The sequence below is a fragment of the Ovis canadensis genome, chromosome 1 (genome assembly GCF_042477335.2).
Source record: "Ovis canadensis isolate MfBH-ARS-UI-01 breed Bighorn chromosome 1, ARS-UI_OviCan_v2, whole genome shotgun sequence".
Lineage (NCBI taxonomy): Eukaryota > Metazoa > Chordata > Mammalia > Artiodactyla > Bovidae > Ovis > Ovis canadensis.
Window position 1 is genome coordinate 8151066 of NC_091245.1, and position 24389 is coordinate 8175454.

Consider the following 24389-nt stretch of genomic DNA (forward strand, 5'->3'; position numbering starts at 1 on the left):
TATAGGTATAGGCTAGATATAGTGTAGGTTAGTTGGCAATAAAGCAGAATCCTATCAAATAATTCTAATTAGTACTCATCATAAGACTGAGGGCACATTCTCACAAAGAAAGTTCCCGAAATTTTTCTTGAGGAGGGTATTATGACTTGTCTGTCTTGTCACAAGAATCTCAGAAGGCAGTTGAGTTTTTTGTTAGAATCTGTTTGCCATCCTCCAGCTGCCCAGGTAGGGCAATTATGTGGGGAGTTACACCCTCGATTCCTGTGAGTCACATTTGAAATTTAGAAGTGCTTCCTCTCTTCATTTTTGTTACCCATGTCTGTGCCAGGACATTTCTGTGATCGGTGTGTCATATACCGTAAGCCCCCCCCGTATCCATACGCTGAAGACTTTAGGTTATGACCAGTGGGTCAGTCTCCTGCTTTATCAGTGCTGTGAATGCACTTGGATTACAGAGGCTCTGTATTATTATGTGTTAGTGGCTGTGACTTGGAGAAGCAGGGCATTTGTGAACTGTGTTTATTTTGTGTTACACTTACCACTCTTCAACAAGTGTTTTCCAGACACTTATTTGCCCACCTTGTTTGTTTAATTTAAACTTTTATTATATATTTCTTTTTAGAAAGCAATATCTGTTTTTTAGGACTTGGGAAATACAGGGGGTGAAAACAGGAGCCCCACAACAGCATCCCTGTACCAGTCGGGCAGTGTCCACCTCTGTCAGCTTTCTGCGCTCGAGTAATTGGGGTTTTGTTTTGAAGGATTTTTTTCTTTTAAACACCATAGTGACAATTTTGTAGATAAATAGTTATATCCTGCTTTCCCCTCATATTTGAAGTCTCTTCATACACCTCATTTCATGGCTGCATAGTAACCTATGTTGTGTTTACCCACCTGTGCTCTATGTGAGGAGTGGGCAGGGACAAGGCCTCAGGGGCCAGCTGCCTGGCTTTGTTTTTTGCTTACTAGCAATGTGACTGTAGGCAAGTTACTTCATCTCTTTGTGCTCAGATTCTCCTTCTGTGAAATGAGCATAATCGTTAGCAGCAGCCTCATACACCTGTAAGGACTGAAGGAGGTAAGAGCTTGCACGGGTCTGCATACAGTGAGTGCTCAATAGTTTAGCTAGCACCCTTGTCATTACCCAGTGTTTCATTATTTGAAAGTGGTCTCAGGGAGCATCTTCGTGCTTTAAGCTTTGCCACATTTAGGATTGCTGACTCAAGGTGGAGTCCCATTGTGGAATAACTGAAATGAAGTGTAGAATTGTGTTTTAGGTCTCTCTTGCTGCTGCTAAGTCGCTTCAGTCGTGTCCAACTCTGTGCAACCCCATAGACGGCAGCTCACCAGGCTCCGCCGTCCCTGGGATTCTCCAGGCAAGAGCACTGGAGTGGGTTGCCATTTCCTTCTCCAATGCATGAAAGTGAAAAATGAAAGTGAAGTCACTGATTCGTGTCCAACTCTCAGTGACCCCATGGACTGCAGCCTACCAGGCTCCTCCATCCATGGGATTTTCCGGGCAAGAGTACTGGAGTGGGGTGCCATTGCCTTCTCCTAGGTCTCTGTTACATACTCCCAAAGAGGCCTTCTGCTGGCCCATTCAGTGCCTCTGTGAAAATCAGAAGTCACTCCTTCCTCAGGAACCTTTACTATTATCTGTAGGAAAATCTTGTTAGAACAAGATACTCCACTGCCGTCTGCTATCATAATAGATTTTTTAACCTCTGTAATAGAAATAGAAATACACGGTGTGTATGGTGTGAGTGGGCTCCATTAGATGCGGTGTTTACCCGGTGTCAGTCTGCACAGTGTGCGTGCTGTCCGGCTGGTAAGCTGCTTCTGGATTCTGTGGGTGCGCTTTTGGTATGAAAGTGAAGTCGCTCAGTCATATCCAGCTCTTTGCCACCCCATGGACTGTAGCCCACCAGGCTCCTCCATCCATGGAATTTTCTAGGCAAGAGTACTGGAGTGGGTTGCCATTTCCTTCTCCAGGGAGTCTTCCCGACCCAGAGATGGAACCCGGGTCTCCCACATTGCAGGTAGATGCTTTACTGTCTGAGCCACCAGGGAATCCGTTTTTCAAGCTCCCCTAGTAATTATAGTATGCTGGTAGAAGTTAACAACTGATTGTTCAATTACAACAGTTCTCTTTGAAAAATGTGGCAACAAATTATTTGTATAAGGCAAAGAATATTTGGAATCATGAATATAGACTCTGTAGAATACTAACACGGCCCTAAAAAGATAGTCAGCGTTCAAAAGCCCTACTCAGTAGAACTTGGTCACCTTAATTAGCCATGTTAAGTGGTAAAATTTTGGAAGTGATGCCTAAAGAAAAGCATGAATTTTCCAGTCCTCTCTGATCCATAAAAGGACTGTGTGAACACACATTTTTAAAATGTCTTTTTACCTACAGTTTGTTGACAAAACAAGGGAAATGGATCAATACTGTGAATGAGATCAACTGGCTCCAAGTTAAAAATTTAAGCCAATTAGAATCTGAAGAGGAGCAAGTTAAAATATCAGCAACTCTTAACACAGTGAGTAGACTATAAGTGTGGCTGACAGTTTTTTAGTTAATAGAATTCTGTTTAGAAAGCAGTACCCTAATCTTTTGGAACAATCATCTCAATAAACTTATAATTCTTCAGAGTCACCTTTTTATTTGTAACATTTGATTATTGCTTATTTACCTTTGTTAGCCTTTGACACGTCAAGAAATTATGTGCCTTTTTTCCCCTCCAAAGCCTAGAATTAGAATGTGAGAGTTACCTTTTTAATTAGTTCATGGAATCTTCTGACTCTGATAACTATGAAATGCTATTTTTAAGAGTTTTTTCTGTACTTTTTAAGCCAGGTATTTGTTTTGGTTTTGTGTTCTTTGGTGTTTGGATTTTACAAAGTTTATCTTAAAATTGCTCTACAGTATACTCTGCTCTATATAAAGCCAGTTGCTCTTAAAAAAGATTTTTCTTCATTTTTTTTCCATATGACATTGTTAAACTGGTTTCCTTAAACAGAATTTCAGAAAACATCTTTTTGTATTTATATAGTCTCTAAGATTTTTTTCTGTAACTTCATTTTGAAAACTTAGAATGTTTTCTTTTATATAAAATTACAGTTTCTCAAGGTGCATTAATATTTGTTTGCACAGTAGTGGGGATAATATAACGTCAGTACCACATAGCTCAAGAGACCTACCTCCTTGACCCTGAGCAGGAAGCTGATGCAGTCCTTGGTTACTGCAGGCTCTGCTCCATCTTGGCACAGCAGAAGTGGTGGTGGGACAAGCTGGGAGGGGGGCACTGGTGGCAAAGTGGAGTCTTATGATTTTCTTTATCCCTAAATTTCTACAATTTTGTGCCCTAGAGGCAATTAGCCTAAATTTTTTAAAAAAGAAAAAAAGTCTAAAATAAGATAATTTACATAGAAATTTTAAACAGTACTCTTGGATTAGTACATTTTTATATAATTGATGCTTATTGGCCCTAAATTCATCATTCTTGACATAAATATGATTGTCTACAGTGTCTTTTGTTTGCTATCATCAGAAAGGTGAGTTGTTTTTTGATTTTTTTGCCTTTTGCTACTATTATGTCTTTAGTTTTCTGAAGTTTTCTGTAGGAGGCCTTTTCTGTTCCAGTTATTATCAATTTGGTAAAAACTTAACCGAGATCTAAGTTTTTCCCTTTGACTTTGTGGGAAAATTTCAGGAAAGGAAATAAGTGTGTAAAAATTGTCACACGTCAGGTAATTAGTAACTCAGATAATCTGCATATGCACACACTGATAATCTTCATTTTCCTTTCCTCCCATTGTTTTTAACTTATACACAGTCATTAGTTTATTTCTCTATTTTAGGTGGTGTTTGATATTCGAATTAAAGCCATAAAGGAATTAAAATTATTGAAGGAACTAGGTAATCATTTATGTTTGCTTTTGGTTTAATTTAGTTTTGATTTTTAATTGAAAAAAATATGGGAGAGTATTTATACAAAAAATATGGTTTAGGGAAAACTCATGCATCTACCACCCAAAATGGACAAATGCCAACATCTTGCCATGTTTGTTTTTCCTTCAGATTTGACAAATTGTTCTCAGCCCTAACCCTCCCTCTCTCCCCAGTTGCAATTAGTATATCTGATCTGGGTGTGAATCTAGTTTCTGAATTCACATTGTACTGTATATATTATACTCCATACATATATGTATGTATATATTATGTTTTTACATTTATGTATATTCCATCATAATGAATATAGCATTCTGCAAATTCACTATTTACTTGGCATTAGGTATTCTTTTACAACTTTATTGAGGTATAATTTATATGATAAAACATCCATTTTAAGTGTAAGTCAGTGATTATTAGTAAATGTATAAAGTCATACAACCATCACAGCAATCCAGTTTTAGAACATTTCTATCACTCCAAAAGGATCATTCATTCATCCAGGTCCCTAACAGCCATTCATCTACTTAATGCCCCTTTAGACTTGCTTTTCTGGACATTTCATGTAAATGGAAGCATATAATATATAGTCATTTGTGACTGGCTTCTTTCACTTATATTATTTTTGAGATTCATCCATGATTTAGCATGTTTCAATAATTTGTTCGTTTTCTTGCTGACTAGTATTCCATTGTATGGATATATCACATTTTGTTGGTTCATTACCAGTAGATGGATATTTGGATTGTTTCTAGTTCAAGGATTTTATGAATAACTCTGCTGTAAAGATTGTGTCTTTGTGTAGTCAAACATTTTTTGTTCCCCTAGGTAGATGTACAGAATTGGAATTTCTGGATCATATGGCAGAACTGTGTTTAACTTTATAAGAAACTGCCATACTGTTTTCCAGAGTAGCTGAGTCATTTACACACCCACTGGCAATGTATCAGGGTTGCAGCTTCTTCACATCCTTGCCAGTATTTAGAATTCTTTTTTTTTTCTTTTTGGCTGCTTTGCGTGATTTTCAGAATCCCTATTCCCTGAGAAGTGAACAAGCTACACTATTTGATTTCAAGACTTACTCTGTAACTATAGAAATCAACAAGTGTGTGTTGTTCTCAGAGTAGATACATAGAGCAGAGGTCAGCAAACTGTGGCCTGTTTTTCCTGTGAGTTAAGAATAGTTTTCACATTTTTAATGGGATCTTTTAAGAATATGTAACAGAGATCATATGTTGAAATGTTCTAAAGTGTTTTCAATGGAACTACACTGAAATAGCTAGAAACAGATGCAAACATATTTAGTTGTCTCTCAACAAAAGTGCCAAGGTATTTCCATGGGGTATTTCAACGTACATTGCTGCACCGGTTGGATAGCCATAAATGCAAAAATAAGCCTCCAACTTTGCCTTCAGGTCAGTCGCTCAGTCGTGTCTGACTCTGCAGCACTCCAGGCCTCCCTGTCCACCAACTCCCAGAGCTTACTCAAACTCATGTCCATTGAGTCCAAAAAAGGAACTCACATCATTTAAATGTTAAAACCTAAAACTATAAAATTTCGGGGAGAAAACATAGAAAATCTTTGTTACTTTTACCATAGGAAGAGATTTTCTTTTTAAAGATAGGACTCAAAAAGTACAAATCAGGAAAGAGAAAGCAAATTAGACTACTGCAAAATTTAAAACTTCTTCAAAAGGCATTTGAAAAGGCACGCCACAAACTGGGAGAAAAAATTATAAAACGTGGATTTGTCAGTAGACCTGCATCCAGTATACATTAAAAAAAAAAAAAAAAACTTATCACCTAATCAGAAGACCAACAGCTCAAATTGGGAAGCTGCTTTACAAAAGAAACTCTACCTGTGAACACCCAACAGGCACAGGAAAAGGTGCTCAGTATCATTAGCCCACAAACTGAAACCGTAATGACACATCACTACACATGCAGAATGATGCAAATTTTAAATGCTGACAAAACCAAGTGACGTCAAAGATGTGGAGCAACTGGAATCCTGTGCATTGCTTGTGGGAGCATGAAATGACAGTCACTTTGGTAAAGAGTCGGCTTATTTCCTGTGATTTAGACATTCATTTACCAATTCTTCTGGATTTTCATCAAAGAAAAATTGAAATATAAATCTTGCAAATACTGTACATAAATGTTCATAACCCAAAACAGGAAACAATCCAGATGTTCACAAGCAGGTGAACAAATTCCAGACAAGGGGATACTATTCATCAATAAAAGAAGTGAACTACCTACCACCCCATGCAAAATATGGGTGAATCTCAAAGACATCATGCCAGGCAAGAGAAGCTAGCATGAAAGAGTGGTACTCTTAGGATTGCATTGAGAATGTGAAATTGTCAAAAAAGAAAACCTAAGCTGGAGTTACAGAGTCAGATCAGGACTAGGGGATGGGGGGATTGGCTACAGAGTGACAGGAGGGCATTTGAGGAGTGATGCAAATTTTACCTCGATTTGCTGGTGGTCACTGAGTGTTTTTATCAAACTCTTTGAACTGTGTACTTAAACTGGATGTGCTTTACTCTAAGTAAAGTATATCTCAATAAAGTTGATTAAAAATATATGGCTTCTTAAGATGAATAGTTCATTGTCTTACCGTGTCACAGACTCCCTTCCACTCTCCCTCCCCTCCAAACTGTTCTTTATATAGCAAATGATCTTCTTAAACGTAGGTGCTTCGGATCATGTCACCCTCTGCTCAGAGCCCTTTGTTGTGCTCTTTGTACTTTGTAATGTGTTGCCTGTGGGCTCCTCGCCTACAGGAGCCTCCTTCTTCTGACCACTGCTTAACTCACCTCACCCTCCACTCATCTGTCATTCACATCACACTTCCATGCTCACTTTCTGGGTTTTCTGGTGCACAAGGTCTCTTCTACCCCTGCGACTTCTTAGTTTTGTAATCTCTTTGAACTCCGTCCTCATTACTCTTCATCTGCTAACTTCAGTCTTTCCTTTGGTCTCTACTGAAATGTTAACATTCATCATCCCTGACTGCACAGCCTCAGTCTGTCTGTCTCATTCTAACACCTCATCCTGTCCTTTGTGGTACTTACTCTGTAACTGCCTGTGTTTTGTGCAATGAACGTCCATCTCCTCCAATAGATGAGGCTGTTTGCAGGGAGAGTCCATGACTGTTTTGCTTATTGTCAGTTTCTAGGACAGTGCCTGGCACATAGAAGACACATGGCATTTGTCAAAAGAAAATGAAAATTAAAAAACAAAACAAAACAGTATTTTAAATGCATTTTTTAAATTGGAGAACTCTTTAACATAAGCTGTTTCAGTTATCAAGGAGATTGTATTAGAATTCTATGCTAGCTTCACATCACTGTAGTATAAGGGCCAGAACTCAGGAATCTCAAAGAGACTCTGCTCTGCTCAAATACAGTTAGACCTTCCCAGGCCCATTCCATTCCTGCCCTCTCAGAAGGCTCACTGCAGTCCTTCAAATTCCCCAACTTCATATCCAACTTGGTAAGAATTCTGTTTGGAATTAAAACCTAGTGTCTTCCCACAAAGTGGTAATCTTCGCATCCTCAAAAACAGGGCACATTGGCCCTAATCCATTTACTAACTAAGCATAAAAATCACCTTTTAAATCTAAGTAGTCTCTGTGCAATTCTGATATGGGTGAATTTCATTGTTTATCAGTTACCCAGCAGCATGGTTCAAATGTCAGCTGCCACCAGATACTGAGTCATCGCATTAAGTACAGACTTTGCTATAAGCTCTTTAGTCTGCAGATCACTGTGAAGTAGCATGTACACAGTCAAGAAAGGTCTGTCTAGTCAAAGCTATGGCTTTTCCAGAAGTGTTGAGAGTTGGACTGTAAAGAAAGCTGAGCACTGAAGAATTGATCTTTTGAACTGTGGTGTTGGAGAAGACTCTTGAGAGTTCCTTGGACTGCAAGGAGATCCAACCAGTCCATTCTAAAGGAAATCAGTCCTGAATATTCATTGGCAGGACTGATGCTGAAGCTGAAACTCCAATACTTTGGCAACCTGATGTGAAGAGCTGACTCATTGGAAAAGACCCTGATGCTGGAGAAGATTGAAGGCAGGAGGAGAAGGGGACGATGGAGGATGAGATGGTTGGATGGCATCACCGACTCAATGGACATGAGTTTGAGTAAACTCCGGGAGTTGATGAGGGACAGGGAGGCCTGGCGTGCTGCAGTCCATGGGCTCGCAGAGAGTCGGAAATGAACTGAACTGAGCTGTAATCAGTGACCAGTTCACTTCACTCTTTAAAGCATGTCAGTAACTGGTCAGTACACAGCTGCTGTTCATTTCAACACATGGACAGCAAAGTGTGTAGTTTATGGTCTCCTTTTCTCCCAGTGATAAAGCCAGGTGATATTTTACCAAAAAAAAAATATGGATAGTTAGCCAACAACAGTGAAAGTGCAGGCAAGAAATAAATATATATGGAGCTGATTATTGTCATTCAAGAGACGTCTGCAGCCAGAGGAGCCAGTGAGCATGAACTCACAGAAGTGAGGAAAGTGGTCATGATGAAAAGTTATGAAGATAATCCCAGAGGAACTGATGCCGGCACAAAACTCGATGTTAAAGGAGCTCTTGGAGATATTTCATGAAATTGAAACTGCTAATCATAAAATACTGGAAGCTGATCCAGACTCAGGGGCAGAGAAGATGCTCACCCTGTCCTGCGAGCTGTACGAGAAGAAAGCAGGCCCTGTTTAAACGATTCGTGATCTGTTTTTTGCAAAGGAAACATTCTAGTTCTCCATGTCTGTAGTGTTTTAAATTAGAGTGTAAATATTAGTTTTACTATTTTTTTTCATTTCACTGTACACATATAACTGACAGAGTTTTAATGTTTTGACAGAAATTTTTAAAAGTCACAGTGCAATCATAATTTTTCTGATTAAGATTTCTCTGCACAGTTTCACCTTGCACAGGTGTCCTTGTGGTTCTGTGCTGCTGCGCAAAGGGAAGATTGCCTGTAATTGGTTTTTTATTGTTGGGTGGTTTTTTTTTTTTTGTCTCTTGTTTGTTTGTGTTTTTCAACTTCGTGCTAATTAACACAGTAAAGTATCTTTTTTATTTATTTATTTTTGTTTGCTGCACTAACCAGCATCTTTTTATTTATAGCTGAGAACAGCTGTTTGAGGCCTATTGATAGAAATGGGAAACTGCTTTGTCCAGGTAAATCTTTTTGTTAGCCTTCAAAAGCTGACACGTAATCATGCCATCTGTCTTTGTCAACATGTTTACTTTAAACAGTGACTTCTAATACCTAATATTCTGAAGGTACCTTTTATAAACTGGTTTATAAACCATACTGTCATCCAAGTGTCTTTCTTATGAATTACAGAAAGTCTTACCCAAATTTCAGTCACCTCTGTTTACTTTCTGATTAACTGATGCTCATTTTAGTCATGGTTTTAATCTAGTTACGTCTTTCCAGGTTTATTATCAAAGTTTTTGTTTTGCTTATTTTATTGTGACACCAGTTATCATTGTAACCAGAGACTTGATTCTTACCTCTGTAATGCATCTTGTCATTAGATTTAATTTACTCAAACTGTTCATGGTAGTCATCACAGCAGCTTTAAACTGGAAAGAAGCTAATCCATCATTCATGAATCATTTCACAATATTACATAATCCTTGCAACCAACAGCTTTCTGGTTTTCATTAAATATGAATCTAGAACATTCATAGCTGCCTCTTACTTCTTAGCACTGTTGTACAGATAACAAGAATAATGTGTTCTAGAGTGAGGAAATCTGAAATCAAACAACTAGTATATAATCCTTTTGCATGGAGGACAACTCAGTTTTCTTCTTTAACATTCTTGATTTTTAAAGAAAGATGATCTCAGTGTATTCTTTTGCCCAAAGAGGTAGGAATTAGTAACATTTACCATATTATCAAACTTCTTCATAGTGCCAGACAGATGCACTCTGAAGGAAGCAGGACTGAAGATGGGGAGTTCACTGGGACTGTGTCCTGGGAAAGCGCCAGCTTCCTCTCAGGTAAAAGGAGGTCACCTAGAAGACCAAAACCCACCTTCCCGCGATTGGAAGCTCTTAACTGCAAAATTCTTTCCTTAACCACTGTAGGAATACTGTTTTTCTTAAAAATTTTTCCTTTTCCTTAGATTATACCTTTTATCTATAGGAATATATCCATATAGTTAGTTCCTCTGTGTTTAAGTCAAAAATGTTATGTCAGAGTATATTCATAAGATTGTTTTCCTGTGAAAATTTTGTGGTTAAGGGGGATCTTTAAAGTTGAATGGCCTCTAGTTTCAACCACCATAATTCATAAATTCTAAAATTCACCCCTTTCCTCCTACATTTTAATATCTGTGAGATTTAGATGCATTTTACAGTCAGTGGCTTCCTACAGCTATAGCTGGTGCTGTGCTTTCTTTCTTCAGTTCAGTTCAGTCACTCAGTCGTGTCCGACTCTTTGCGACCCCATGAATCGCAGCACACCAGGCCTCCCTGTCCATCACCAACTCCCAGAGTTCACTCAAACTCACATCCATCAAGTCGGTGATGCCATCCAGTAATAAGTAACAACCAGCAGTATTTTAGATTTAATGAAATACAGTGTACTGATTCTGAGTTTAATTACTGCCTGCAATAATAGACTCACAGCAGCTTTTTTCTTATCAGTGTTGATTTTATGTGTAAAATACTATCAGACTGACCTTTGCCAGAAGCCCTGCCTACTTGATAAACTTTCATTACAGTCCAGAAGGCATAATGATGTCCTTACTGTTAGGACTCTGTATCAGGGTAAGCTGAACTCATATATCAAGATCCTCCTGGCTCCTGGATCCCTGTTATGGAACTAATCCACTTCATTAGTTTCCCAACCACCCTCCACCCTTTAATTTGTTCTTCCCCAAACTCTAGCAAATAGTAGTACATGACAAGCTCAGAGAATGAGAAACATGACAAGTGAAGTTGATTAGAAAGGAAAAATAAGGCTGTAAGAAACTGAACAGACAAGAGATCAGGTTTGCATTTTTTTTGGGGGGGTTTCTGGGAGTTGAAGTATATGGGGCCTCTGGACAGAAAATAAGATCACAAACTAAGAACTCATAAAAAAACACAGTTAATGCTTACAGTGTACAATAATTGCAAATCTCCTTGAGGAATGACTGAGAAAGAGATGGAGATCATAGTTGAGTAAATAGCTGTGAGAGATGTTTATTAGGAGTAAAAACATTGGTGATAAAGAATCTTACTTTTCTTATTGTTTAAATTATAACTTTAAAGAAAAAATACATCAGGTTCATTCTGACTCTTCTAATTAAAATTCAGGAGTGCAGGCTTTATTTATAACCACATTGATGTTATCTGTCTCTTCATTTTCCAATACTGAAAGTCCCTGTTCCCAGTGATACCAACGTAACTATTTGCTTTATCACACACACACACACACACACACACACACACAATTCATACCTGTGTGTGTCAGATTATGTGTGTATACATAATGTAAAATCACTGAAAGGAAATATACCAAAATTATTTTATAACTTTACTCAACGTAAGAGTTGTTTTTACATAATTTGAGATTTTTATTAATGTTTTATGATCATTAGCCTTTCTCTTTTGTAAATAAATTATATATTTATAGAATTTTAAAATTCAAATTAAATTGTGTTTATACCTCTGTTTCAATCTTAGCTGTTCCTGTTTTTCGCTTTGGGGAGTGATGTTCACCCTGGGACAGAGATGGAGATCATAGTAGAGGAAACAATATCTGTGAGGGATGTAAGTTATTTTACTTTGGGAGCCAGGGTCTGTGGGTGTTTGGGGTGGGGAGCAGTGGTAACCTGTATTCGGGTTTTGTGATCCTAAGGCTAGGGTTTACATAATATCCTTTAAAGAATTCTATGTACTCACTAAAGGAGTACTTTGGTTGGCTTGAAAGTTGGTGAGCCAGGCGTGGTTTTAAAAATAAGATTATTTTATTTTATTTTCTGACTACTGATAATATATGTTTATTTTAGAAATTTGGGATGTATAAAAATGGATTAAAAGAAAAAATTAGAACTCCTCATTATCTCTTATCCCATTAATATTCACATTTTGGTATATTTCCTTTCAGTGATTTTACATTATGTATACACACATAATCTGACACACACAGGTATGAATTGTGTGTGTGTGTGTGCGTGTGTGTGATAAAGCAAATAGTTATGTTGGTATCACTGAGAACAGGGACTTTCAGTATTGGAAAATGAAGAGACAGATAACATCAATGTGGTTATAAATAAAGCCTGCACTCCTGAATTTTAATTAGAAGAGTCAGAATGAACCTGATGTATTTTTTCTTTAAAAAATTATTTTTCTGTCGCTGTCTCCTGAAACAGCTTGTAGAAACAGTGAACAGCTAGTAGTAGCAGGCACCCCAGCACCCAGACTGTGGTTGCTAAATGCCATTTCCAGGAAGGAACTAGGACTTCTTGGAGTGATGGCTTGTCCTGTCGATAGGTCAGGAAAGTGTGTGAGGAGCCCGGAACATCTTACCACAGCAGAAGCAGTGAAGCTGCAGAGATGTCTGAGATTAGCAGAGAGTCAGGAGCCAACCTGAAGATAAGCATTTGAACCTCAGTGGGAATAATAATGAAATCTGATTCACACAGACATAAAATCCATGAGTTCATAATGATCTTTAAAAATATGCTGTTCATTGTTAACTAGGGAATGCCAGGGAACCATAAAGCAAAGCATCAAATATTTATCCTGTTTTTCTTTTGCAAACTTTACCTCACAATAACAAGATAGATAATGAGAAGATTTTTTTAAATAGACATATCCCAGCTAATAAAATGAAGAAGAAATTTTAAACTCTCACCGTTTTTCAAGTCCTAATGAATTAATGGATCTAAGCCATGATCCTGAAAAACTGCTAACAGCCCCAAAAGAGTAACACCCAGACATTTAGAGATTCAGAGCAATACCCATGCTCTTGCCAAAACATAAAACAAAACTGGACCTGAGTCCAATCAAGGTCTGAGTACCAGTTTGTAAGAAGTTCAGGGTACAGAAAGTGAAAGTGAAGTTGCTCAGTTGTGTCCGACCCTCAGCGACCCCGTGGACTGCAGCCTACCAGGCTCCTCCATCCATGGGATTTTCCAAGCAAGAGTACTGGAGTGGGGTGCCATTGCCTTCCTGTTAAATGCACCCCAGGCCAGCAGTCAGCACAGTTCCCAAGTGGAAAACTTCTTCAAGAAATCAATAGCAGGGTTAAAGGAGACTTAGGAGAAATAGCAGGCAGGCACAATGTATAGAATTCATATGGGCCTTGATTCAAACCACAGGAACTTAAATTTGAACATTGACAGGATGTCCGTGATTTAGGAATTCTATATCATAATTATTTACCAGTTACGGTTTTTTAAAGAATCTTCGTCTTTTAGAGATGAGTACTGAACATCAATAAATGAAGTGATACCTGACATGTGCTTCAAGAAAGAATCTGGGGAGCTAGACAGGGGAAACGGGTGGGGGTACTGACAAACAAGACAGGCCGCAGCAGGAACTGAGGCTGGAGATTGGCACTTGAGGGCTCATTTTAAACCCTCTGCATAAGTTTGAAATTTTCTGTGCTTAAACATATTTTTAATAATATATATTTTTTACTCTTTGCTATATGCTGTAAATATTTTCCCAGTTTTTCATTTGCCTGTTAACTTTAATGAGTTTTTTGTTGGGGGTGGTTAGCTTTAAAAAAAGGTTTATTACTGACTTACTGCCAGCATGAAATTTATATCACAGGAATCAGACATTAGAGTGTCCCTGACACCCCTCCCTTCACTGCTGTCACCTCCTTCACCTCTCATCCGAATGATCTCCCTGACAGGGTTTGGACTTGTGCTAAATGATTGTAAGGAGGGATATGGGCTAATTGTGGATTGGATGCTATCAAGAGTTAGGGGCAATTTAGTATCTTATTTATGTTCATACATTGGAAGTGTGAAGAGGGACTGGAGATACTGTTGATGGAAAGGCAGCAGCTCCAGAGGAAAAGATGGTTAGTCCTTTGTGCCTGGGGTGTGACCTTGGGTAACTTGAGTGTTTTTTCATTTTGAAGAATGTGTGTCTGTCTTTTGTCCTGAAACCATTGTAGGCAGACTCCTTCCCCATGCCTACCCACTCCCCTCCCCAGAGTTGAAACTGCTGTGTCAAGGCTGTCAAAGGCCGCCGTGTTACTGTGTCTGGTGAGCAGGTCCCAGTCATCTGCTTACTTGCTCTTTCAGCAGCAGTAACATACTTGATGAATTTGTCATTTGCCTTTAGAAGACCGCAGCTCTGTAGGTTTTCATCCCGTTTCTCAGGTCTCCCCTTCTCAGTCTGTTTGCTTTTCTCTCTGCCTTGTGAGCACCTCATGCTCAATTCATAGATGCCGTACTCATATATCCAGCTACTCCTTGGCTGTCTGATTGTCATCCCAAATGATAGCACTCCCACAGTGGAGCTCCTGACCTATCTCAAATGCACTTCACTCACATTTTCCTTTTCCATTATGCTGGCTCCATTTTCCACTTGCTTAGGCCAAAACCTTTGAAATCATCTTTGATTCTTTACTTTCTTTCTTCATTACCAGGTTTTCCAAGAAATCCTTTTGGTTCTACCATCAGGATTTATCAGGGATCTGACATCTCATTCCCTCACTGCTTTCACCGCCTTCACCCCTCATCTGCATTATTCCAGCAGCTTCCTAACTGACCTCTTTGCTTCTAACGTGGCACCTCCCAGGGTACATTCTTACAAAGAAATAGAGCGATCCTTTAAAGTTAAGGTCAGTCAGTCCTCTACACATAGCCCTCCTCTGTTTTCCCATCTCACTTGGAATGAGAGCGGAGCCCCTGAGTTACCTTGCAAGGCCCTTGTGATCTGGCCCTTTGGTATCTTTAAAAAAAAAAACAACAACAGAACTTGTAACTATTACTCTCACTTGCTCTACTGCAGCCAAGTTGGTTTCTGTGCTGCTGGGCCTTTATCCTGGTGATTTCCTCTGTCAGAAACATGGTTAAGTTACATGCTTAATCGCTCGTTTCCCTTAAATAAGAGAGGCCTTGAGGCTGCAGCTTTCTGTGAATCCAGTTCTCTTTGGCCCCATTCTGTGTTGTTTCCATCATCGTTTTCTAAACAGTCTTTAATCCTATAGTTGCTTTTATCTTTAATCATACAAGTAATTGTGGATTTAGTCTTAACTTTTTAAACTTTATAGGTAACTAAAAATCCTCCTTAGTTACCACCCTATTCTTGTCCTTTCCTCAGAAGTCACTTTTGTCATTGGATAATGTAATCCCATCCACATCAATAGTGTATCCTCCCTCACCTTTGCTGTGTGTGTACCAATGTGTAGTATGTATGTACATGTAGAAATAAGAGCTTGACTTGGTTTCTTTTAAAATCATAAATGGTATCCTAGAACCTCATTTCACCTAAAATAATTTAAAGATTTTTTTTAAGGCCAGTAAATATAAATCTCATTTATCCTTTAATTGTTTTAAGACCTTTTCTAGTTTATGTAAACGTTCCCTTGTCAATCCAGGGCTGTCTGGATTGTTTGCCATTTTCCTGTAAGCCAAGCAACGCAGCAGTCATCATCCCTAGCCGTCTCCTTTCTGCTCAGTTATAGCATAAATCAAATTTTACTTACTCCTTTGCCCTAAATCTATTTAAGAATATTTCTCAGCTCAAGAAGTCAGGAGTCTTCAATGACTGTTGTTGTTTTGCTCTGATGTCTGCTCATCGTGTCTCGTTCACTGAATTGTGCTGCAAGCTCACAGCCTGCACAGTTTTCCCCTTGTGAGTTGGTGTATGATCAGTTGCTTCTTGGATAAATAAAAGCTAATCTCCTTTTATGAGAATCAGTTCAGTTCAGTCACTCAGTCATGTCTGACTCTTTGCGACCCCATGAATCGCAGCACACCAGGCCTCCCTGTCCATCACCATCTCCTGGAGTTCACTCAGACTCACGTCCATCAAGTCCGTGATGCCATCCAGCCATCTCATCCTCAGTTGTCCCCTTCTCCTCCTGCCCCCAATCCCTCCCAGCATCAGAGTCTTTTCCAATGAGTCAACTCTTCACATGAGGTGGCCAAAGTACTGGAGCTCCAGCTTTAGCATCATTCCTTCCAAAGAAATCCCAGAGTTGATCTCCTTCAGAATGAACTGGTTGGATCTCCTTGCAGTCCAAGGGACCCTCAAGAGTCTTCTCCAACACCACAGTTCAAAAGCGTCAATTGTTCAGTGCTCAGCCTTCTTCACAGTCCAACTCTCACATCCATACATGACTACTGGAAAAACCATAGCCTTGACCAGACGGACCTTAGTCGGCAAAGTAATGTCTCTGCTTTTGAATATACTGTCTAGGTTGGTCATAACTTTTCTTCCAAGGTGTAAGCGTCTTTTAATTTCATGGCTGCAGTCACCATCTGCAGTGATTTTGGAGCCCCCAAAATAAAGTCTGACACTGTTTCCACTGTTTCCCCATCTGTTTCCCATGAAGTGATGGGACCAGAAGCCATGATCTTCGTTTTCTGAATGTTGAGCTTTAAGCCAACTTTTTCGCTCTCCTCTTTCATTTTCATCAAGAGGCTTTTTAGCTCCTCTTCACTTTCTGCCATAAGGGTGGTGTCATCTACGTATCTGAGGTTATTGATATTTCTCCCGGCAATCTTGATTCCAGCTTGTGTTTCTTCCAGTCTAGCGTTTCTCATGATGTACTCTGCATAGAAGTTAAATACGCAGGGTGACAATATACAGCCTTGACGTACTTTTCCTATTTGGAACCAGTCTGTTGTTCCATGTCCAGTTCTAACTGTTGCTTCCTGACCTGCATACAGATTTCTCAAGAGGCAGGTTAGGTGGTCTGGTATTCCCATCTCTTTCAGAATTTTCTAGAATTTATTGTGATCCACACAGTCAAAGGCTTTGGCATAGTCAATAAAGCAGAAATAGATGTTTTTCTGGAACTCTCTTGCTTTTTCCATGATCCAGCAGATGTTGGCAATTTGATCTCTGGTTCCGCTGCCTTTTCTAAAACCAGCTTGAACATCAGGGAGTTCACGGTTCACGTATTGCTGAAGCCTGGCTTGGAGAATTTTGAGCATTACTTTACTAGCATGTGAAATGAGTGCAATTGTGCGGTAGTTTGAGCATTCTTTGGCATTGCTTTTCCTTGGAATTGGAATGAAAACTGACCTTTTCCAGTCCTATGGCCATGGCTGAGTTTTCCAAATTTGCTGGCATATTGAGTGCAGCACTTTCACAGCATCATCTTTCAGGATTTGAAACAGCTCAACTGGAATTCCATCACCTCCACTAGCTTTGTTCGTAGTGATGCTTTTAAGGAGCACTTGACTTCACATTCCAAGATGTCTGGCTCTAGATTAGTGATCACATCATCATGATTATCTGGGTCCTGAAGATCTTTTTTGTATGGTTCTTCCACGTATTCTTGCCACCTCTTCTTAATATCTTCTGCTTCTGTTAGGTCCAGACCATTTCTGTCCTTTATCGAGCCCATCTTTGCATGAAATGTTCCCTTGGTATCTCTAATTTTCTTGAAGAGATCTCTAGTCTTTCCCATTCTGTTGTTTTCCTCTATTTCTTTGCATTGATCGCTGAAGAAGGCTTTCTTATCTCTTCTTGCTATTCTTTGGAACTCTGCATTCAGATGCGTATATCTTTCCTTTTCTCCTTTGCTTTTCGCCTCTCTTCTTTTCACAGCTATTTGTAAGGCCTCCCCAGACAGCCATTTTGCTTTTTTGCATTTCTTTTCCATGGGGATGGTCTTGAACCCTGTCTCCTGTACAATGTCACGAACCTCATTCCATAGTTCATCAGGCACTCTATCCATCAGATCTAGGCCCTTAAATCTATTTCTCACTTCCACTGTATAATCATCAGGGATTTGATTTAGGTCATACCTGAATGGTCTAGCGGTTTTCCCTACTTTCTTCAATTTCAGTCTGAATTTGGTAATAAGGAGTTCATGATCTGAGCCACAGTCAGCTCCCAGTCTTGTTTTTGTTGACTGTATAGAGCTTCTCCATCTTTGGCTGCAAAGACTATAATCAATCTGATTTCGGTGTTGACCATCTGGTGATGTCCATGTGTAGAGTCTTCTCTTGTGTTGTTGAAAGAGGGTATTTGCTATGACCAGTGCATTTTCTTGGCAAAACTCTATTAGTCTTTGCCCTGCTTCATTCCGCATTCCAAGGCCAAATTTGCCTGTTACTCCAGATGTTTCTTGACTTCCTACTTTTGCATTCCAGTCCCCTCTAACGAAAAGGACATCTTTTTTGGGTGTTAGTTCTAAAAGGTCTTGTAGGTCTTCATAGACCCGTTCAACTTCAGCTTCTTCAGCATTACTGGTTGGGGCATAGACTTGGATTACTGTGATACTGAATGGTTTGCCTTGGAGACGAACAGAGATCATTCTGTCACGTTAGTCATGTCTGCCTCTTTGCAATCCTGTGAACTGTGGCACGCCAGGCTTCTCTGCTCATGGAATTTTCCAGGCAAGATACTGGAGTGGGTTGCCACTTCCTCCTTGAGGGGATCTTCCTGGCCCAGAGATGGAACCCATGTCTCGTAGGTCTCCTGCATTGGCAGGCGGGTTCTTTACCTGGGAAGTCATAGTGAAAGCAACCTAATTAATCATATCCAGTCAGAAATACACTGTTAGTCCTCATAAGAAAATCATACTGCAGACCTGAAAGTGGATGAACGTATAGGTTCTGGTTGTGAACACTGGAAGCTTTTTTTTTCTGCTGATTTGGCACCTCATTAGCCCTTAAGGAGTGCCTACCTAACCAGTTAACCATGTATGTCTTTATCTATTTGAGAGTTGTTAAATATAATCAGACTCAGATAGTCCCAGGGTCAAAAGAAAGGTGTTTCTCGTACTGTAACTCAGAAACAGAACTACAAATGAACATAATTTTTTTTCTTAACAGTGTCTGAAGATAATGCTGGACAAATGTGGCCTCACAGGTGGGTTACAGACTGTGATGATGCCTAAGCTTGTCCCCGTCCTTTACTTTTAATGCATTTTCTATAAGCCTAATGAAAACTTTTCAAACTTATTTTTCCCCAGGGTTGTCAGCTATGCACATAATTCTCCTGATTCTTCTTTGAAGGCTAAAAGAAAACTAGGCGTAGGTTAGCCTCCGTCTAAGGAAGGAAAGCCTAGATAGGCTCCAGCAGAGATACAGAAGAGATAAGGTTAAGATTTAGACTCGCTAGAATTTCCTAGATCGTTTACCAGTTTTTTTTAACCTCATTAATTCAGCATTTCAGTATGTTGTGTTTGATCCCAGTATTTCTATGTAAAGAAGGAATGTAATATGAATGAAAAAAATAAACCCAGGATATTTTGAAGTGGCTACCCAGGTGGAGCCATGTGAGCGAGCTTGAGGAGGCATCAAGCTGGTTTCAGTAGACTGAGAGCTTGCCGTTCTCTGCACCGGAGTAGAAGCCTGGGGCTCCATCACCCGGCAGCAAGGTTTGCTTGCTCAGGCTCAGGGCCCTCTTCTAGGAACTTACTGCGGTACCTTGTTTCATCTCCACACTAGTCCTCCCAGCAGGGATCCTCGCTTGTTCCCATTTCTTAGATGCAAAGAATGGCTAAACAGCTCACCCAGAGGTATACCATAAGTAGCTAGGTGGCTCTGATTTCACAACTCTTGATTTCTTTCTGCCATGCTGTGCTGTGACGTAATGGTGTTCACTTTTAATTTACTGGTATTGTTTTTTTTAAACATACTTATATTAAGTTAAATATCAATACAATTTATTGCATTTAAAGAGACTTCCCAGTTGGTGCTAGTGGTAAAGAATCCGCCTGCTAATGCAGGCAGACTAAGAGACACAGGTTCAATCCCTGGGTCGGGAAGATCCCCTGGAGGAGAGCATGGCAACCCACTCCAGTATTTTTGCCTGGAGAATCCCACGGGCAAAGGAGCCTGGCCGGCTGCAGTTCATAGGATCGCACGAGTCAGACACCAATGAAGCGACATACCTGTGCTGCGTTTTAAACTAGAAATAATGACAAAAGAGGGTCTACAGTGAAAGTGTTAGTTGCTCAGTTGTGTCCAACTCTTTGTGACCCTATGGACTGTAACCCACCAGGCTCCCCTGTTCATGGAATTTTCCAGGCAAGAATACTGGAGTGGGTTGCCATCCCCTTCACTAGGAGACCTTCCCAACCCAGGGATGGAACCCGGGTCTCCCACATTGCAGGCAGATTCTTTACTGTCTGAGCCATGAGGGGGGGATTCAAAACCTGTGGCCTGTGCAGAATAAATATGAGATCTGTGTTTATTTCCTGGATTTGGATCTTCTTTTGGTGAGTGGGGGAGTTGATTGTTATAAAACATCACTAATTTTTTAGTAACCAAGATTTTCAACTTTTACTCAGCTCCCTCTCCTCAAAAAAAAAATATTCTCTTCCCATTTTGTCAGTGTAATAAACATGCTGAAAATCAGAAACCTAATTAACATTTGTAAATGTTCTTTTATACCCAATTCATTAAACTGCTGTACTGAATGCAGTGTTTTGTTAGGGTAACTGCTGATTGACAGGAACAGTTTTGTTGTACATGTTACCAGTTGCTGAGTAACATTAGCGTGTACTTACGTCCAAGACAACTTTGTGATTTCAGAAGGGATTCTGTGCTTGTATGTACATCTGTTTACACTTAACGTGTGATGTAGACATGCATATGTACATGTAAATAATAAAGGTATAAATAGATGCTGCATACTAGTACCAAGTATTTTTATTTGCAGGCATATAGTACTTGGTGGAATAGACAGAAGATTCACCAAGTTGGGGAGCAAGTTAATTTTTTTATGCTCTGAAGAGATGATTTACTTTTAAAATTAGTCAATAATTATTAGATTATATCCCATTTGACATTCATTTATCCAGACGGGTCATTCCTGGAAAACTCATAAACCGTATTATTCTGACTTTTTTTCCATCCTGATTTTTATTCCTTCCTAGGAGACACATGGCATTTACGAAAAATGGATTGGTGCTTTGAAGCTGGGGAGCCTTTATGTGAAGAAGTAAGATTATTTCTAAACATTTCATTTGCAAAGTGATTGTTTTGTGTTTTCCTAAGGATACCCCCCTACTCATGTGAATGAATTCTGGAGAAAGCTTCCTTTTTTCGGATACAAGAATCCATATGTGGATCTACTTTCCTTTCTTCTCACTGTAGTTTTTTCAGAGTCAGAGGGAAAGTTTCAGCTAAGTGGGAACATATCTAACGTATATATTGAGTCCTCTTTTGATAAGAGAATATGTCTCTAGTGGTAGTTCTTCATTAAGAGGCAGAGAGCTACGGAGAACAAAGGACCAGTGAAGAATTTGAAAATAAGCTCTCAATTTTGAAACCTGAATGTTTTAATCTCAAGAGTTTCTTTGTAAGTTGATGATGGCAGAATCCATCTTGGCAGCCAATCACTTAGGCTCTGCTTCAAGCTGCATCTCTAAATCCCACCAGACACTTAGGATAAGACGTAGGAGCAAAGTTATTATAGGATGGTTGGAGTCTGGTTACTCTTCTTCCTCTTGTTTTTGATTTTTATAGAAGTATAGTTGATTTAGAGTATTAGTTTTAGGTGTACAACACAGTGATTCAGTTAAAAAAAATATATATATAGTCTATTTCAGATTCTTTTTCATTTGCTGGAGCGGGTTGCCACGCTCTCCTCCAGGGGATCTTCCTGACCTAGAGATTGAACCCGTGTCTCCTATGTCTCCTGCATTGGCAGACAGGTTCTTTACCACTAGCACCACCTGGGAAGCCCTCTTGCTGTGATGGGTTATTATAAGATACTGAGTATAATTCCCTTGGCTATACAGTAGGTCCTTGTTGGTTATATATTTTTTACATAGTAATGTATATATGTTAATCCCAACCTCCTAATTTATCCCTCCTCTACTTTCCCCTTTGGTAAACATAAATTTGCTTTCTTTGTATGTGAGTCTGTTCTGTTTTGTAAATAAGTTTATTTGTACCAATTTTTAGGTTCTACATATAAGCAATGTATATTTGTCTTTTTATCTTACTTAACTTAGTATGATAATCTCTTAAGTCCATCCATGTTGCTCCAGATAGCATTATTTCATTCTTATTTTTCGGACTGAGTAATATTCCTGTGTGTGTGTGTGTGTGTGTGTGTGTGCACGCCACATCTTCCTTATCTGTTCATCTGTCGATGGACACTCAGGTGGCTTCCATGTCTTGGCTTTTGTAAATAGTGCCACTGTGAACGTCGGGTTGCATGGATCTTTGCAGATTAGAGTTTTCTCTGGATATATACCCAGGAGTAGAATTGCTGGATTATATGGTAACTCTTATTTTTAGTATTTTAAGGACCCTCCCTACTGTTCTCCATAGTGACTGTACCAATCTACAGTCCCCCCAACAGTTTAGGAGGGTTCCCTTTTCTCCACATCCTCTCTAGCATTTATTATTTGTAGACTTTTTTGATGGCCCCTCTGACTGGTGTGAGGGGATTCCCCATTGTAGTTTTGCTTTGCATTTCTCTAGTAATCAGTGATGTTGAATGTTTTTCCATGCTGGTTAATCTTATTGCCGTTCCAAGTAGCATCAGGCCTCACAGTCCAGATCTGTGGCTTTAGATGGTTGTGCTCAGTACAACCCTTTCCCCCAGGCTTTATATGCCTGCTTTCTGTTCAATGAGAGTCTGGCATTAGACATCAGCAGAGGCTGATTTAAAGCAGGGCCTTCCAGGGAAAGATCTTTGCTGTGTAACAGCCAATAGAGAGGCCCCTGTGAGTCCTGGCCAGGAATTTGACAGCCTAGAGTAAGAAGTGGACCTCAAAGAATTGTCAGGACATGAAGTTTGGATGTCAGAACAATTTATTTAGTCAAATATTTGCCTCATTTTCTTCTCTTGCTAATTCTCAAACCAGTATCAAACAGTTCGTCTAAAAGCAAACTCATTACCTTCAGAACTGGCTCCACTTCACAGATTTGCTGTTAGTCTTCCTCACCCTAGCCTTTTCCAGCCCCACATGCGGCTTACCCTCCTTACCTGACATGGGTCATATTTGGTCCTGGCCTTCAGAGACCTGTCAGTCTTTCCAGTCTTTCTCAACCAATTCCATTGCTGGCCTCCTGGTTCAAACCCTGATTTTTGGTCTTTTGTTTCATTTTGGTGTTTTTTGCCTCTTGCCTGAGTTACTACAGCTGGCGTCCCGAAGCCCAGGTAGTCATTCCCCACTTCATATCAGTATGTCACAGGTCTGACAACTTAGGGTGATCTTTAAAAATCCTCTTCACAGAAATCTTGAGTGGCTTTTTAAAAGCAACCGAAAACTCCCTTTTTTCTGTTCCACACCTCTTTGACCTGTGACCCATTTCCCACCCAGTTTTCTTTCCTGTTACTCTCCAGCAGATACCTCCCACTCTGATTAATCTAGTCTCTTAGCTCTTCCCCTTTATGTAAATCATGTATGCAAATCATACTGACCCTTGACTTAACCTTGACTTTGCCTTGTTCTTCTTTTTTTGTGATAATTTTGTTTGTTTACTTTTTGGCTGTACCGGGTCTTCGTTGCTGCGCAGGCTTTCGCTCATTGCACTGAGAGGAGGCTGTTCTCGGTTCCGGTGCCCGGCTTCTCTTTGCAGTGGCCTCTTTCGTTGGAGCGCAGACTCTAGGGTGTACGGACTCAGTAGTTGCGGCCCCTGGGCTCTGAGCTGTTTTCACATTTTATGGTGCAGTTAAAAAATTAAATATAAAAAATAGGAAATAAAACTACATACAGTTGATGGAAATAAAACTACATACTATTGACGGGCTCAATAGCTGTGGCTCACGGGTGGCATGTGGGATCTTCCTGGATCAGGGATCAAACCTGTGTCTCCTGCATTAGCAAGTGGATTCTTTACCACTGAACCGCCAGGGAAGTCCTGCCGTGTTCTTCTTTCCTTGAGAAATTCCTTGTTTCCTCTGACTTTTCCAAGTCCAGCCCATCTTTTAAGCTGAACTAAAATTTTATCTTCTGTAAATTAGTCTGCCATTTTTCATCTCATCCATCTTCCTTCCTTTAATCTTTTAAAGTTCTTAATTATACAGTTTTAATTTATAATGATGTACTGTTTTATAGTCTTAGCTTATTTCCATCTCTTCAATATCTGCTTCATTATTCATCTACTTATTTCTTGAAACGATAATAGGGGCATCAGTGTGTTTTTTTAAAAAGATTGAATGGTCTCTTTATTCCTTCCAGAAGTCATAAATGACAAAAAAGACTTTCTGTGTTTCTAGGATGCAAAGCTGAAAGAGTTTATGATCTGTTCTGGAGATACTTTGCTTTTAATTGAAGGAAAACTTCCTCCTCTGGTAAGACTTCGC

The 24389-nt window shown here is 39.6% G+C and overlaps 1 protein-coding gene across 24 annotated transcripts in view; it reads left to right on the top strand.

Moving 5' to 3' along the window:
• The window catches only part of USP40 (ubiquitin specific peptidase 40), an 83291-nt gene that overhangs the window by 41972 nt on the left and 16930 nt on the right, over positions 1 to 24389 (top strand). For 15 of the 24 annotated variants that reach the window (XR_011255989.1, XR_011255985.1, XR_011255983.1 and 12 more), the window contains 8 exons: positions 2417 to 2540; positions 3862 to 3919; positions 9097 to 9150; positions 9895 to 9983; positions 11655 to 11741; positions 18950 to 18986; positions 21001 to 21065; positions 24303 to 24377. Coding sequence is in view for 13 of the 24 variants with exons in the window: in XM_069584851.1 (XP_069440952.1) it covers positions 2417 to 2540; positions 3862 to 3919; positions 9097 to 9150; positions 9895 to 9983; positions 11655 to 11741; positions 18950 to 18986; positions 21001 to 21065; positions 24303 to 24377 (589 nt within the window). In the remaining 11 variants the exon portion in view is untranslated. The remainder of the gene's footprint in view (positions 1 to 2416; positions 2541 to 3861; positions 3920 to 9096; positions 9151 to 9894; positions 9984 to 11654; positions 11742 to 18949; positions 18987 to 21000; positions 21066 to 24302; positions 24378 to 24389) is intronic. The other 9 variants (XR_011255999.1, XM_069584981.1, XM_069584972.1 and 6 more) reach the window with 3 other exon arrangements.